We start from the raw sequence: 16186 nt of genomic DNA, 5'->3' as shown, positions 1-16186 counted from the left end.
TTTGAGACAGAGTTTTGCTCTTGTTGCCCAGGCTGGAGTGCAGTGGTGCGATCTCGGCTCACCGCAACCTCCACCTCCTGGGTTCAAGCGATTATCCTGCCTCAGCCTCCCGAGTAGCTGGGATTACAGGCATGCACCACCACGCCCAGCTAATTTTGTATTTTCAGTAGAGATGGGGTTTCTCCATTGTTGGTCAGGCTGGTCTCGAACTCCTGACCTCAGGTGATCCATCCGCCTCAGCCTCCCAAAGTGCCGGTGAGCCACCGTGCCTGGCTGTTTTGTTTTTAATATAATAGCCATCCTCACAATGAGGTGACCTATTATTATTATTATTATTATTATTATTATTATTATTATTGAGATAGAGTCTTGCTCTTGTCACCCAGGCTGGAGTGCAATGACCCAATCTCGGCTCACTGCAACGTCCACCTCCCGGGTTCCAGCGATTCTCCTGCCTCAGCCTCCCGAGTAGCTGGGGTTACAGGCATGCGCCACCACGCCCGGCTTATTTTTGTGTTTTTAGTAGAGATGAGCTTTCACCATGTTGGTCAGGCTGGTCTTGAACTCCTGACCTCAAATGAGCTGCCTGCCTCGACCTCTCAAAGTGCTGGGATTACAGGCATGAGACACCACACCCAGCCAGTACTCCTTTTTAACTTGGGTTCTTTGGCGGCTTCTTGCTATTGAGCTGTACGTTGCGGATGTGAACCTTCCATCAGGAATGTGGGTTGCAGGTAGTTTCTCCCATTCTGTAGGTTGTCTTTTCAATGCTTTGCTCTGCAGACTTTTTAGTTTGATATAATCCCACTTGTTTATTTTTATATATTTTTGTTGTCTGTGCTCTTGTTGTCATGTTCAAACAATCATCGCCAAGACCAACGTCAAGGAGCTTTTCCTCTATGTTTTCTTCTAGAAGTTTCACAGTTTCAGGTCTTAGGTTTAAATCCTTCATATATTTTTAGTTGATTTTTGTGTGTGATGTAAGAAAGGAGTTCAGTCTCGTTCTTTTGCCTGTGGGTATCCAATTTTCAACACCATTTATTGAAGAGACCAGCCTTCCCCTGTTTTGTTTTCTTGGTGCCTTGTTGAAGGTAAGTTGACCGTGTGTATGGGGTTATTCCTGGCTTCTCTACTCGGCTCCGTTGGTCTAGGTGTCCGTTTTTAGGCTAGTACCATACTGTTTTGATTACTACAGCTAAAGTAATAGCTTTCTTCACTGAAAGGAAGCTTAACAGTATTATTCACGAACTGTAAAATTTTCATTTACTAGGGTAGAATCCTTCAAAAATGGCATATGGCAAAGTATAAACTGATGGGTTTCTCACTAACAGAAATTCTGAGCCCAATTTAGGACCATGAACAGATTAATTTCTGTTTACACTAAACAAAGTGTTATATAGAGGATCTCTTCAATCTAATACTGTGTCTTATGTTAAAATACAGCATTTTTAAAAAAACTACTTAGTTTAGAAACCATTTCAATTCATACATTTCCTGTACTTCTGTTCTTTCAAAAGATAAACACATACAAACATCTCGCGGTTTCTTTTGAAAGTCCTTCCATGAGAAAGGTGAGCAGGAAGAAACGGACGACAGCTACAAGCCTGTCACACTCTTGTTGGTTTAAGAATCTGGGAACTGTTGGTCGGGCGCAGTGGCTCATACCTGTAATCCCAGCACTTTGGGAGGCTGAGGTGGGTGGATCATCTGAGGTCAGGAGCTCAACACCAGCCTGGCCAACATGGTGAAACCCTATCTCTACTAAAAATACAAAGCTAGCTGAGTATGGTGGTATGCACCTGCAGTCCCAGCTACTTGGTAGGCTGAGGCAGGAGACTTGCTTGAACCCAGGAGGCAGAGGTTGCAGTGAGCTGAGATAGCACCCCTGCACTCCAGCCTGGGCAACAGAGTGAGACTTTATCTCCAAAAAAAAAAAAAAAAAAAGGAATCTGAGAACTGTAAACCACGCCCTTCCAATAGAGGCCATTTTTGTTGGCCATTTTGGTGCCTAATCACTTGTGTGTCTGCCGGGAAACGTTCGATGAGAGCGGCATGTGGGCGTGGTGTGTGCACCCTCAGTTCTGAGGAAGGCCTGCTCTCTCCTGCACTAACTCAGGGTGCTTTCGCCCACTTTAGAGCAGTGTGAGGTACGGCTTTGTGTTTCAATAACGACACGTTCCAAACTGATTTAGCAGCCAGAACTGTTGGCCAGTGGTCAGCTTGTTTAAGTGATATAAGGAAACCAGTAAAACAGAAAGAATCCTGATGATTCATACAAAAATTAAAACAGGTCTTAAATCTAAAAAGTACGTGTTACCACCTTGTGGCCATATACCACTACACTATGGCAAAAATGGAAATCCTGCAGTAGCCAGATGTGTGAGAGGGAGACAGCCCTCTGTCCCAGAATAGTAAACAAACGAGCTGCAGAGCCATGGAGCACTGAGGAGTGCTGTGCTCCTCAAACGCGGCCCCACTGAGACATGACTCCCTCAGCAGACTTTCCTGCAGACGGGCGTACTGACAGATGGATGTTCAGACACATAGACATTCAGAGAGACACACAGATGTTCAGACAAGTGCATCCTGAGATCGTGCCATTGCACTCCAGCCTGGGCGACTGAGTGAGACTCCGTCTCAAAAAAATAAAAAATAAACGGAAGAGTGCGTCCCGACAGATGGACAGCCACTCTGACAGACAGGTGTTCAGACACATGAATCAGAAATATGCATGTTCAGACACTCAGATGATTAGACACATGGACAGATGTTCCATTCAGAGAGACAGATGTTCTGACAGATGGACAGAAGTTTAGACAGACAGACGTTCCAACAGATTGGCATTGTGACACACAAGAAGTTCCAACAGAAGATGTTCATACAGATGTTTGGATGGACTGACATTTAGAGAGAAGGACAGAGGTTCATACAGATGGACATTCCAACAGATAGACGTTGAAACAGATGGACAGACATTCGAACTGTCAAATGAGCATTCTGACAGGCATCGTGACACACAGATGGTCAGAAATGAACTTTCCAACTTACGGATATTTCGACAGATTAATGTTCAGAAAGATGTAAATAGGTGTTCCCAAAGGAGAGACTTTCAGGCAGACAGATGTTCCTACAGATGGGTGTTTTCACACACAGAAATTCAGACACACAGATGATTGGATAGATCTTCATACTGATGGACACATTTGCCAATAGATGCTTAAACAGATAGATATTTGGACAGATGGACATTCAGACAGGAGGTCGTTTGGGCAGGCCAACAGACATTTAGATCACTTTCAGACAGATGGGCAGACATTCAGGCAGATGGACATTTGGACACACAGACTTTTGGACAGGTGGAAAGATTCACACACACAGACATTGTGGCAGATGGGCATACCGACTGATGGACATTCAGACACGTGAACAGATGTTCTGGCAGGTGGGTGTTTTGGCAGACAGGCATTCTGGGAAGACATTCAAATGGACAGATGGTGGATGGATGGATGGACAGGAGGAAACATTCAGAGAGGTGGATGCTCAAACAGATGTTTGCTCAGTCACAAAGATGTTCAGACACACGTATGTTCTCACAGGTGGATATTCTGACAAACAGAAATTCAGACGTTATTGGAGGATGGAGGGTGTTCAGAATGATGGGCATCAGACAGAGTGTCAGAGGGCTGGACATTCAGACACATGGCCAGATGTACAGACAGATATTTGGACAGATGTCCCGATGCCCGGACAAATGGCTGTTCAGACAGAACAACATTCAGACAACATGAACAGACAGACATTCAGACTGTATGTGGACCATAGGGGACAGGAACATTCACGATAGATGGTTTTGTTTCAGGCAGGGAGAGGCTGGAGTATGCTGACAGACAGACTGCGATTCATGGTGAAGGTCCGCAGGTGGACAGATATTCAGACAAACAGGTGTTTTTGGGGGCTGAAGAGCGTGCAATGTACAGCAGTTCTGACAGGGGACGGACGTTTCCAAATGCTGCTCCTGTAGGACTGAGGTTCAGACAGTATGATATGCATTCTGACAGACAGCCATTGTGACAGGACAGTGAGAGGAAAATGGCACATTTGGGGCTAGACAGGCCATTCCAGCAGGATAGGCGATGTCTACAGGAAGACTATCCTGCGTGTCAGACCCCCCCCCCCCCCCCCCCCCCCCCCCACCACCCCCCCCCTGATGGCCTCGTACGTGGGAATGTCTGTCTGACAAGCTGACTTTCTATATGCTTCCAGTGCTCTGTACTCTCTGGTATGTCTATCTGTCTGCAACTCTGTCCATCCGCCTAAACACCTGTCTGTCTGAACATCTGTCTGTCCGTCTGGGCATCCATGCATCCGAATGTGCATGTGTTGGAATTTCTGTGTGTTGGAATTCCCATCTGTCATAGCATCCATCTGTCTGAATGTGTTTGTACGAGTATCCATCCACGTGTCTGACCATCCTTAAGTCTGAACATCTTCATGCTGGCACACCCATCTGTTGGAATATCAGTTTATCAAAATGTCTGTTCATCTCTCCAAACATTTGTCTATCTGAATGTATGTTCTTCTGTCCTAATGTCTCCCTGCCTGTCTTCCTGAATGTCAGTGGGTCCAACCATCTGTCTGTCTGAACATCCATCTGTTCACTACAGAGTTTATAAAACTCTTGTGAAAGTGTCCCTGTAGGTTGTTACAGAATCAGGAGGACTTCAAGTGAAACAAGGAGACTTGAGAGCAGGTTTGGATGTGGGAATAGGAAGAGAATTTGGGGTACTGTTGTTCACCTGGGAACCGAAGGTGGGATCATGACTAGCAATGCTGAGAAAATGCCCCGCACCCAACCCCAGAGCCTGGCATATCAAAGACCAACTCCCCCTATTGTATCATTGTTATGAGGCCAAGCCTATGCCTGACTGTCGGCTTCTCCAGTGGGCAGCCTGGCGAGGGAGGGAAGCTCTAGGGAGTCCATGTCATCCTCCTGGTCCTGTGTGCACAGAGGGAAGATGCAGCTGGTGCCTAATGAATGCCATCTTCAGGACAGGTGATTTGAGGTTGTCAGATTAACACAAACTGAGACTGATGAATTTCAGGTGGAAAAGGATCTGATCGGCAGAAGACTCGGGAAGGCACTGGATCCAGAATTCAGCCAGGACAGGGAGAGCGCATGACCTGACTGGTGAATCACAGGGAAGCCTTTGATTTTGTTCATTTGTTGTTTGTTTGTTTTTGAGACAGAGTCTCCCTCTGTCACCCAGGCTGGAGTGCAGTGGCACAATCTCGGCTTAGTGCAACCTCCACCTCCCTGGTTCAAGCAGTTCTCCCGCCTCAGCCTCCTGAGTAGCTGGGATTACAGGTGTGCACCACCACGCCTGGCTAATTTTTGTATTTTTAGTAGAGATGGGGTTTCACCATGTTGGTCAGGATGATCTTGAACTCCTGACCTCGTGATCCACCTGCCTTGGCCTCCCAAAGTGCCAGGATTACAGGCGGGAGCCACCGCACCCATGTGCAGGCAGCCTTTGTGACGATGGTCACGGTGGAGATGATGATGGGTGTACAACGATGGCGGCCGCCAGCTGCTCATGTTTAATACCTGCCAAAGCTTCTGCTGGGTCTTCCACATGCACCGTCACATACATTACTCATGCTGATGTTATACAGTCAGTATTACGATCCCCATTTCAGATAATAAAACTAAACTTTAGAACCAAAATGTCCCTTGTGTGAGTTCACTTGCAAATTAAATGTCAAAATTGAAAATAAAAGCCATTTCCAACTACAGAATTCATCCATTCACCCCTTCATTACTTACATCACAATTATTACGTACTAGCAGGCCAGGCGTTGTGCTCAGTGCTAGGGAAAATGCAGTGAGGGAAAAAAGGCATAATTCCTGCTTCCGTGGACTTTTTTCTCCCGGGGGCATGGAGACAAACATGAATAAAATACATATCTAGTCAAAACCTGGTGCTAAGGGTTAGAAAGAGAATAGGATGGTGGGTGTTGAGGATCTGGCCCAGGGCACCTGATCAGGCCCTTTAGGAGGCTTCTCGGAAGAAGCTGCATTGAAAATGAGGAGAGTGTGGGTTATGGGATGAAGGATGGGTTGGGATGGAGCATTCCAGGCAGAGGCAAGGACACGCTGCTGTCTGAGCAACTGGAAGAAGGCGCCTGAGGCTGGGACAAAGAGGGAGAAGAGAAAAAGTATAGGGTGAGGCTGGACAGGCCAGTTCATTTTGGATCCTCTGGGCATCTTAGGGCCCGGGACTTTTCTTCTAACAGCAAAGGGCAGCCATTGGCTGGACTGGCGAGCCCCTTCATTTTTCAGAGCCCCAGCCTTCTTATCTGTAAATTGGGACACCTGAGGCCTCCTTCACAGGCTTCCCACGAGTATTTGGTGAGAGAGTTAACCTAAAAGCTCAGCACAGTGGCTGTAATGGATTGATTTCTGCAACTTTACATAGAGACTGAGATGTTTAAAGAAGAGAAATCCAAAATAATCAAATCATATTTCTGTAAATAAAGATAAAAAGAAATAGATGTCTTTGGTCGAAGGGACGAGTTACAGGCAGACTAGGATTCAAGGGCACGAGCCCACAGAAGTGGGGTGTAGGCCCAGAGGAGGAGACAGGGAATAGCAGGCATTAGGAAGAGCTGAGCAGACACTCGGTGTAAGTTGGGCTGCTTTAGCTACGGTCCAAACGCTATTTCTTTTTCCTTTGTTTTTTTGAGACAGAATCTCACTCTGTTGCTCAGGCTGGAGTGCAGTGGCAATCTTGGCTCACTGCAACCTCCACCTCCTGGGTGGGTGGAGAATTAAGCAATTCTCCTGCCTCAGCCTCCCGAGTAGCTGGGATTACAGGCACCCGCCACCACACCCAGGTAATTTTCGTATTATTAATAGAGATGGGGTTTCCCCAAGTTGGCCAGGCTGGTCTCAAACTTCTGACCTCAGGTGATCTGCCTGCCTCGGCCCCCCACAGTGCTGGGATTACAGGTGTGAGCCCCTGGGCCCAGACTCCAGATACTATTTCTGAACGCACCCCTGTTGTCCTTTCCAGGTTTGGGGAAGTATGAGAAGTGTCCGGCACTGCAGGCCAAGGGATTGCCATCACCCCATGGCCACCGCCTTCCTGGACTTAGAACCCTCAGGAAGATCTAGCCTGTGCAGCTCTGTCCTTCTCTCTCCTCATAGCCCTGGTTCTGAGGGTCTTTGTGAAGCACTGAGACACTCCCATTGTCAAAGCCCACAGCTGGTCTCTCAGCTATTAGATCAGTGCCATTACTTTTAATGGCAAGACTGCAAAGACTCGCACCAACCTAAATACATTCTCCTCACCTCATTCCCTTTGTGTCTTCTGCTCCCTGCTCTTCACTGGCGGTCCTGTTACCTGAAAGGGGTCCCAATCCAGACCCTAAGAGAGGGTTCTTAGATCTCACACAAGAAAGAATTTGAGGCGAATCCATACGGTAAAGTGAAAGCAAGGTTATTAAGAAAGTAAAGGAATTAGGCCAGGAGCGGTGGCTCACGCCTGTAATCCCAGCACTTTGGGAGGCCAAGGTGGGTCGATCACGAGGTCAGGAGATCGAGACCATCCTGGCTAACATGGTGAAACCCCGTCTCTACTAAAAATACAAAAAATTAGCCGGGCGAGGTGGCGGTCGCCTGTAGTCCCAGCTACTCGGGAGGCTAAGGCAGGAGAATGGCGTGGACCCGGGAGGCGGAGCTTGCAGTGAGCTGAGATCGCGCCACTGCACTCCAGCCTGGGCGTCAGAGCAAGACTCTGTCTCAAAAAAAAAAAAAAAAAAAAAAAAAAAAAGAAAGGAATTAAAAGAATGGCTACTCTAACAGGCAGAGCAGTCCCGAGGGCTGTTGGTTGCCTATTTTTATGGTTATTTCTGGATTATACGCTAATCACGGGGTGCATTATTCATGCCTCCCCTTTTTAGAGGATATAGGGTATACGGTAACTTCCTGATGTTGCCATGGCATTTGTAGACCATCATGACGCTGGTGGGAGTGTAGCAACGAGGATGCCCAGAGGTCACTCTTGTCGCCATTGGTGGGTTTTAGTGGCTTCTTTACTGCAGCCTGTTTTATCAACAAGGTCTTTCTGACCTGTATCTTGTGCCGACCTCCTATCTCATCCTGTGACTTAGAACGCCTAACCGTCTGGGAATGCAGCCCAGTAGTCCTCAGCCTTATTTTACCCAGCCCCTATTCAACATGGAGTTGCTCTGGCTCAGATGCCTCTGACAGTCCTACCACAGCAACNAAAAAAAAAAAAAAAAAAAAAGAAAGGAATTAAAAGAATGGCTACTCTAACAGGCAGAGCAGTCCCGAGGGCTGTTGGTTGCCTATTTTATGGTTATTTCTGGATTATACGCTAATCACGGGGTGCATTATTCATGCCTCCCCTTTTAGAGGATATAGGGTATACGGTAACTTCCTGATGTTGCCATGGCATTTGTAGACCATCATGACGCTGGTGGGAGTGTAGCAACGAGGATGCCCAGAGGTCACTCTTGTCGCCATTGGTGGGTTTTAGTGGCTTCTTTACTGCAGCCTGTTTTATCAACAAGGTCTTTCTGACCTGTATCTTGTGCCGACCTCCTATCTCATCCTGTGACTTAGAACGCCTAACCGTCTGGGAATGCAGCCCAGTAGTCCTCAGCCTTATTTTACCCAGCCCCTATTCAACATGGAGTTGCTCTGGCTCAGATGCCTCTGACAGTCCTACCACAGCAACCTGCCTCTCCAGACCATCCATCCTTGGAATCGTATTCCCGGGAGCTGTTTCCACTATGCCAGAAGATGATCACTGTGGTTCTGGCCTGTAAAACCGTAAGGCCAGGGAGGAGCATCGGGCAGCTCACAGCACCCCAGGCTTCTAACTCCTGCATTTTCACCTGCTCCCTGGTCCATGTGATGCTCTATGCGGGTGGTTAGTGAACTCTCCTCTCTTCCCAGATGCAGGCCCTTATGTGAGCCTGGACACATCAGCCTGGAGTGCAGTGAGTGACCAGTCACTGCCTCCCACTGTGTCCCGGGCTGCTTCCCAGTTGTCGCTTTTCTGTCGCTTTTGCAGCTGGAAACCTCTCTGATACCTTCTATGAGGCCAGATTCCTCATGTTCTACATGCCTGTGGTCCCACAGTGTCCGGGCACCCTTTCTGCTCACCAACCTGTGCACCAGGGGAAAGGCCATGGGGGTCTCCACATTGGCCTCCAGCCTGGGGTTGCTGGGATGCGTATTTGATCCTAAATGCTACAAAACCCTGCTGAGATCAGACCAAAATTTGGTTATAGATAAGGAAGGTTTGAGGAACAGCATATTTTCGGGAGCTTTGACTATGTTTGCACAAATCGTGAGCATCTTGGAGAAAAAAGAAGCATTGCTATACTTGTACATCCTGTTTCTATTTAAGATGTATCTATATTCTCTCAGGATGAGAGAATTCTCCTGTCATAACCATCCAGGGCACCCCAATGCTCATGTGACTCACCTCAAAACAAAAACATTTGAGACTTGTTGGTGTGCCAAGTATCAGGCCATGGACAGTTCTTTTCTTTGCCTCGTTCTTTTGTGGGAGCTGCTTATTTCCCTCCGTATCTTTAGACAGCAGTCTGGTTGCCTAGAGTCTGGAAACACATTTCTCTAATTCCTTCTGCTTGTTGTCTCTAGAGCCCACTAGAGAATACGCTGTTAATACCTGAGCCATTTATTCCTTTGGCGCTTCAATACTTTTCTTTTCTTTTTTTCTTTCTTCTTTTTTTTTTTTTTTTTTGAGACAGTCTTGCTCTGTTGCCCAGGCTGGAGTGCAGCGGTGCAATCTCAGCTCACTGCGACCTCTGCCTCCTGAGTTCAAACAATTATCCTGCCTCAACCTTTCAAGTAGCTGGGATTACAGGCGCACACCACCATGCCCAGCTAATATTTTTGTATTTTTAGTAGAGACGAGGTTTCACCGTGTTGGTCAGGCTAGTCTCGAACTCCTGACCTCATGATCCACCTGCCCCAGCCTCCCAAAGTGCTGGGATTAGAGGGGTGAGCCCCCGCACCCTGCCGAGCTTCAGTACTTTTCACTGTGCCTTGAACTTCATAGACTCTTTTCTGCACCCCTTCACCTCCTGTCATCAGCCTGGAAACAGCACACTGTTAGGATGACCAACCATCCCAGCTTGCATGGGACGGAGGGGTTTCCCAGGACACAGATCTTTCATTGCTGAAGATGGAACTGTCCCAGGCAAACCAGGATGGCTGGTCACCCTGACAGTGATGTGGATTCAGGCCACGCTTTGAAGCTGGGCAGATGGTGGTGTCAACACACGCGTTCTTTGATTTACTTTAGTCCATGTCCTTGGACATTTCACAAAACACTTCGGAACCTTGTTTTGTCTCATTTGCCAAATGGAGGTAACAATAGTCAACATGTAACACTGTTCCGAAGATGAAATGGGCTCATGCGTGTCAAAATACATCCCTTGATATTTGATGAACGTTGATTATCTTTGCCTGGTGTCATCTAAATGGGCATGATGAGGTTGAAGTCTTAGGATGCAGACTGATAGTAGACAGAATTGAAAATATATTATCCCAATAACCATTTCTCCCATTTTTTTTTTCTTGAGACAGTCTCATTCTGTCACCGAGGCGGCAGTGCAGTGGTGCAATCTTGGCTGACCACAGCCTTGACCTCCTGGGCTCAAGCGATCTTCCCACCACAGCCTCTGTAGTAGCTGGGACTACAGGCACATACCACTGCACCTGGCTAATTTTTGTATATTTTTGTAGAGATTTAGTCTCCCCATGTTGCCCAGACTGGCCTCAAACTTCTGGGCTCAAGGGATCTACCCACCTCACTTCCCAAAGTGCTGGGATTACAGGCATGAGCCACCGCACCCGGCCTCATTCCTCGCATTTGTGAAATGCTTTATTCTTTACTGTGACCTCTGACCGCGTTAGCCTGTGCCTGCTCATGTGGGAGTCAGCCTCAGCTGATGGTGGCCACTCAACAGGGAAAGAGGGGCCTGGATAGGACTGGATGAGGCTGGAGATAAGCGGGTCACTCAGATGCCACAGGGGTTAAGCTGAGGGGCTGAGAGGCCGAGGAGTTCAGCTTTGCTGGGAGCGGCCCAGGCGCCCCAGGCAGTCCTGACTGTTCTTGAGCAGAACGCTGAGCACAGAGGCCAGAAAGGCCCTGGCGCCTAGAAGCCTCCCGCAGCTGCCCCTCAAGTCTGCTGCTCCATTCAAGGTCCTCTTCTTGGCCCCAGACCTGGTCCCCATGTTCCCTTTTCCTGTTGCAGTCACTGGGCAGTCCACTTATCCTCCCCAGCGTCTACCCCACGCACTCTCCCCAGTCCTGACTTCGAGGTCCTCCACCACTTTTCCTCCCCAGCGTCTACCCCACGCACTCTCCCCAGGCCTGACTTCGAGGTCCTCCACCATCACTAGCCCTTCTTCATTTCTAAATTCAAAGATGACTTCTCAGCCCTTGTAGGTTTCAGGCTGATCCTACCGATCATTTTAGATAGCAGCTGAGTGATGGCCATGATCACTGACATGAGGAAGTTCAAGCACCTCCAGGGCTCCTTCCACGATGACTCCTGACCCCATAGAATGAGAGCGAGAAACCCTCACTGGGCACCCCTCTTGACTGTCATCCCTACTCACCATCCGTGTGACTCCACTGTGGGAACACACAGGATGGCCTCACCTTCTGAGATCCAGACACAATATACGGAGAACAATATTAACAGCGATAGTCATTGTTTGCTTTTATATGCCAGACACTAGATAGAAACTTTCCAAGGCCAAGCATGGTGGCTCATGCCTGTCATCCCAGCAATTTGGGAGGTTGAGGCAGGCGGATCATGAGGTCAGGAGATCAAGACCATCCTGGCCAACATGGTGAAACCCCGTCTCTACTAAAATAAAAAAATTAGCCAGACATGATGACGTGTGCCTGTAATCCCAGCTACTTGGGAGGCTGAGGCCGGGGAATCACTTGAACTCAGGAGGTGGAGGTTGCAGTGAGCCGAAATCGTGCCACTGCACTCCAACCTGGTGACACAGCAAGACTCCATTTAAAAAAAAAAAAAACCTTCACAAGACACCAGCTAGGAGGAGGGACCCGTGGCTGAACTCACATCTGGGCTACATATCACTTGAAAGCCAAAACTCAAGAGACAAAAGCTCCCGTCAGAGAAAGTTAGTGCGATTGGTAAGTGGGCGATCCAGGAGGAGGCAGTGACATGTGTTCAAAGACCCCCTCTTGGAGTTGTGTCCCTAGATCAGTGGTTTTTAAGGGAAGTTAGGGGAAGCACAAATGATGATCAAAGCATTCTTTGCAACAGCAGCTACGTGCGCAGCCCCAGGCAGGCAGTTCATCACTGCTGTCTCAGTGAGCGCATCGTGACCTTTTGCAGGTGCAGCCAGACTCTTCTTATCTGGTGGTTGAAAACTGCCAGGCAGCCTGCTCCCGGGATTGTTAGTGCACTTCTCTCCATCTATGCCCAAGGTCCTGTTTTCTTGAGGCTGTTTTAGTGAATAAGTCTACCAGTTTCAGCAAAGCCGTAATTACACTCAAGCAGGAAAAATTCTTCTTTAACATGGAATCAGTGCTGATACAGGCCCACTGCCTGAATGAGGAAAGCTGGGCCTCAGGGGACAAAGTGCCATGTTCCAGGTCCCACTGGGACCAAGGAGCTGCAGACACAGTGACGCTCATGCCACGAGGACCTGCCACGTGGGGATGTGGCCACATACATCACAGGAAACTAAAGGCAGTGAGCAATTCAAGCCCCAGAAAGAAAGCTGGCACATGCCAGCAATGCAAAGACTTGTAGCAGCTCAGGCACAGGTTAGGAAACTCCAGATGGACTTGCAGGTGCTGGTTTGAGGAGGGAGTTAGAATTCACCCTGCGTGAATGTCCACCATTGCCAGAGAGGAAGCTGGTGGAAGGAGCTGCAGGGACAGTGATGAGCTGCATTGCCACATTCAACCTGCTCTGGGAAGAGGGAGAGACAGCAATGATTGCTCCAACAGGCCACCCAACCGCTCTGCCTGTCTCCCACCAGTTCTCCCACTGCAGTCAGAGCGATCTTTCAAAAAATCAGCCTTCAGAAGGAAAGAGATTCTGATGCATGCTACAACATGGAGGAACTTTTGAGGACATGATGCCAAGTGAAGTAAACCAGTCACAAAAGGACAAATACTGTGTGATTCCACTTACATGAGATGCCTAGAGCATTCTAACTTAGAGCATTCTATAGAAAGTAGAACAGTAGTTGCCAGGGGCTGGGGGTAGGGATAGCAGGGAGTTGTTTAATAAGTACGGAGTTGCAGTTTTGCAAGAAGAAAATGTTCTGGAGATGGACGGTGCTGACGGTTGTGCAACAGTGTGAATATATTTACGGCTGTACTGCCTGTACAGTGCAGGCAGTGCACTGTACTGAGAAATGGTGAAGATGATAAAGCTTGTATTCTGCATTTGTTACCACAATACAAACTAATAGTAATCATAATAAAATATCACACGCCTAATCCCTCCAGAGGCTCCTTCTCATGCCTAGGAAATCTAAAACTTCTTGCCATGTGTGTTTGTTTCCAAGAGCTGCTGTCACCAAGTTCCACAAACCGTGTGGCTTAAATAACAGATATGTATTGTCTCATGGTTCTGGAGGCTGGAAGTCCGAGATCAAGGGGATGGCAGGGCCGGTTCCTTCTGAGGCTGAGAGATGGGATCTGCTCCACGCCTCCTACCTGGCTTCTAGTGGTTTGCTGACAAGCTTTGGCATTCCTCAGCTTCTAGAGGCATCACCCCGATCTCCACCCTCATCTTCACGTGGTATTCTCCCTATCTCCAAATTTCACCTTTTTCTGAGGACACGAGTCATAGTGGATGAGGGGCCAACCCTAATGGCCTCATTTTTGTTTGTTTGTTTTGTAATAGTCTTCTTTTAATCTTATTACCCCTGTAAAGATCATATCTCCAAATTAGATCCCATTCTGAGGTATTGAGGGTTAGGACTTTGACATATGGATTTTGGGAAGATACAATTCAACACATAACACCGTGGCTCTGCAAAACGTGAATCCTGACAGCCTGTGGCCTCATTTCTTAGTGTTCTCCCCGCCACTGCAAGACAGCCACACTTACCTCCTTGCTCATCCCCCAGTGCACCAACCACTGCCATCTTCTGGCCTTTGGGAATGTAACTCCTGCAGCAACAGGTGTGCCCTTGTCTCACGGAGTCCACAGCAACGTAAGAAACATGTAGAGCATCATCCCAACATGAAAACGCCTCTTCCCTCTCACTTCTGCTCTCAACTGGGCTGTTCCTGGGGAGCTGCATAAAGGGTAGGGATTTGTCAAATTCTAATTCCACTAGTTTATTCACTTGTTAAACAGTTTCCTCTTTTTCATTCACTGATTCACTCTTCCAACAAATATTTGCTGACTATCTATTTTATTCCACGCAGCCTGCAGGTGCCTGGGACTCACTGGTGATTGACACAAATGTCTCTTCTTCTTCTAGCTTATATCCTAGCAAGAGAGACCCAACACAGACAGTGCAAATAAATCGTGAACAAAATGCGTGATGCCAAAAGGTGATAAGGGCTTAAATAGAGACGAGGAGGAGTGACAAACGGGGTCTATGAATATGACGGGCAGGTTCAGTGACAGCATGAAAATGAGGGGTCAGAGAAGGTCTGTGGGAAGGCAAGAGCTGAGCAATAATTGAAGACACGGAGCGAGCCACAGAGCCAGCCATGACGCTGTCCGGAGGACACACATTCCAGGTTGAAGGAATTGTTAGAGCAAAGGCTTTGGTGAGGAACTTTCCCTGGTATGTTGGAGCTGCAGCCCGCGGGGTCAAAGTGGACAAAGGGGAGAGTGGTCAAGGAACAATTCAAAGGCAACTGGGAGCAAATTCACGTTAGGGCTTTGGTTTCTGCTTGATTTAGGGGACAGACTGCAGAGCTCTGAGCATGTCATGGAATAGACTAAGGGACAAAGGTAGACACAGGAAAACCCACCAGGAGACTGTTACAGAGGGCCAGGGAGAAATGACATGGGTTAAACCAGATGGGGAGCGGTGGATGTGGTGAGAAGAGAAGTATCTGGAAGGTCTTGCCGTCATTGTTTCACAGACCGGATGCTTGTGGGAATATCAGAGGGCACGAGTGTTCGCAGCCTGAGCAACTGAAAAGGCAGATTTGCCTTCAGCTGGGACAGGAAAGGCTGTGACCAAGAAAAGTAGGTCTGCTGGGGAAGACCCTCGGTTCTGCTCTGGACTGGACTGAGATTGAGATGTCTAGACGTCAAAGTAGAGGAGTCACAGGAATTTCTTTTTTTTGAACACCATATTGGAAGTCACAGCAAGAATTTCTGAGCTGAGTTGACAGAGACTTGACATAATGGTCAGCAGTAAGAACAACAGCAATGACAGTAATAATAGCAATAACAACAGCCCCAGTCTGCTGTCTGGAGTGGACAGATCACAGAGCTCTCGGGATGACATGTTCCACCATCCCCAGTGTACACAGGAGTGCTCGGAGGCACAGGGAGGGAAGAGCTGGCTCTAGCTCACCCAAAAAGCTAGGGCAGACTTGGGGCTAGAGTCCAGTTCTTCTGATCCCATATCCATCTCCTGCTTTTTTCTGACACATAAGATGTTCTTTGATCCAACAGAACAGCCCCGTTTCCCTGAACAGATGCTGTATCTTCCCACTCTGCCAGGAATATCTGCCTCGCATCGCGACTTCCTTCTGACGAAGCCCATTTCAAATGCTGCCTCCTCTTCATGTTGGCATCGTCCACCTCTCTCCTCCCTCCTCTGACTGCTCCAGTCACTCCCTTGCTCAGCCTCCGTCTCAGATTCCCTGATGCTCCCCGGAGGCAGGGCACGCATCCGACTCCACACCCAGACCCCAAAGTTCCTCTCCTTGTGAACTCACAGCGGGAGCCACTCGGTGTGATTGAATGGATAAGGGAAGGGGTGAATGCATTCCATACTCAGTAACCATGTTCATGACACCCTAGAAGATGCGGGACATGTTTATTCATTTATTCATTTGCAGACATTCTTAGCCATTGGCAGCACTAACTTCTTAAAAATGTGATAAAAGCTGTGAAATCTTTTGCCAGAAAACTACACATATATACA

General features: G+C 48.1%; 1 protein-coding gene across 4 annotated transcripts in view; it reads right to left on the bottom strand.

Moving 5' to 3' along the window:
- Window positions 1-14361, bottom strand: part of CLK4 (CDC like kinase 4) — a 69423-nt gene extending 55062 nt beyond the window's left edge. For all 4 annotated transcript variants that reach the window (XM_017896118.1, XM_017896119.1, XM_017896122.1 and 1 more), the window contains exon 1: window positions 14176-14361. Coding sequence is in view for 1 of the 4 variants with exons in the window: in XM_017896120.1 (XP_017751609.1) it covers window positions 14176-14187 (12 nt within the window). In the remaining 3 variants the exon portion in view is untranslated. The remainder of the gene's footprint in view (window positions 1-14175) is intronic.
- Between the last annotated feature and the right edge of the window lie 1825 nt (window positions 14362-16186).

The sequence above is a fragment of the Rhinopithecus bieti genome, unplaced genomic scaffold (genome assembly GCF_001698545.2).
Source record: "Rhinopithecus bieti isolate Rb0 unplaced genomic scaffold, ASM169854v2 scaffold_26546, whole genome shotgun sequence".
Taxonomy (NCBI): domain Eukaryota; kingdom Metazoa; phylum Chordata; class Mammalia; order Primates; family Cercopithecidae; genus Rhinopithecus; species Rhinopithecus bieti.
This window is presented reverse-complemented; position numbering and strand designations above follow the sequence as displayed.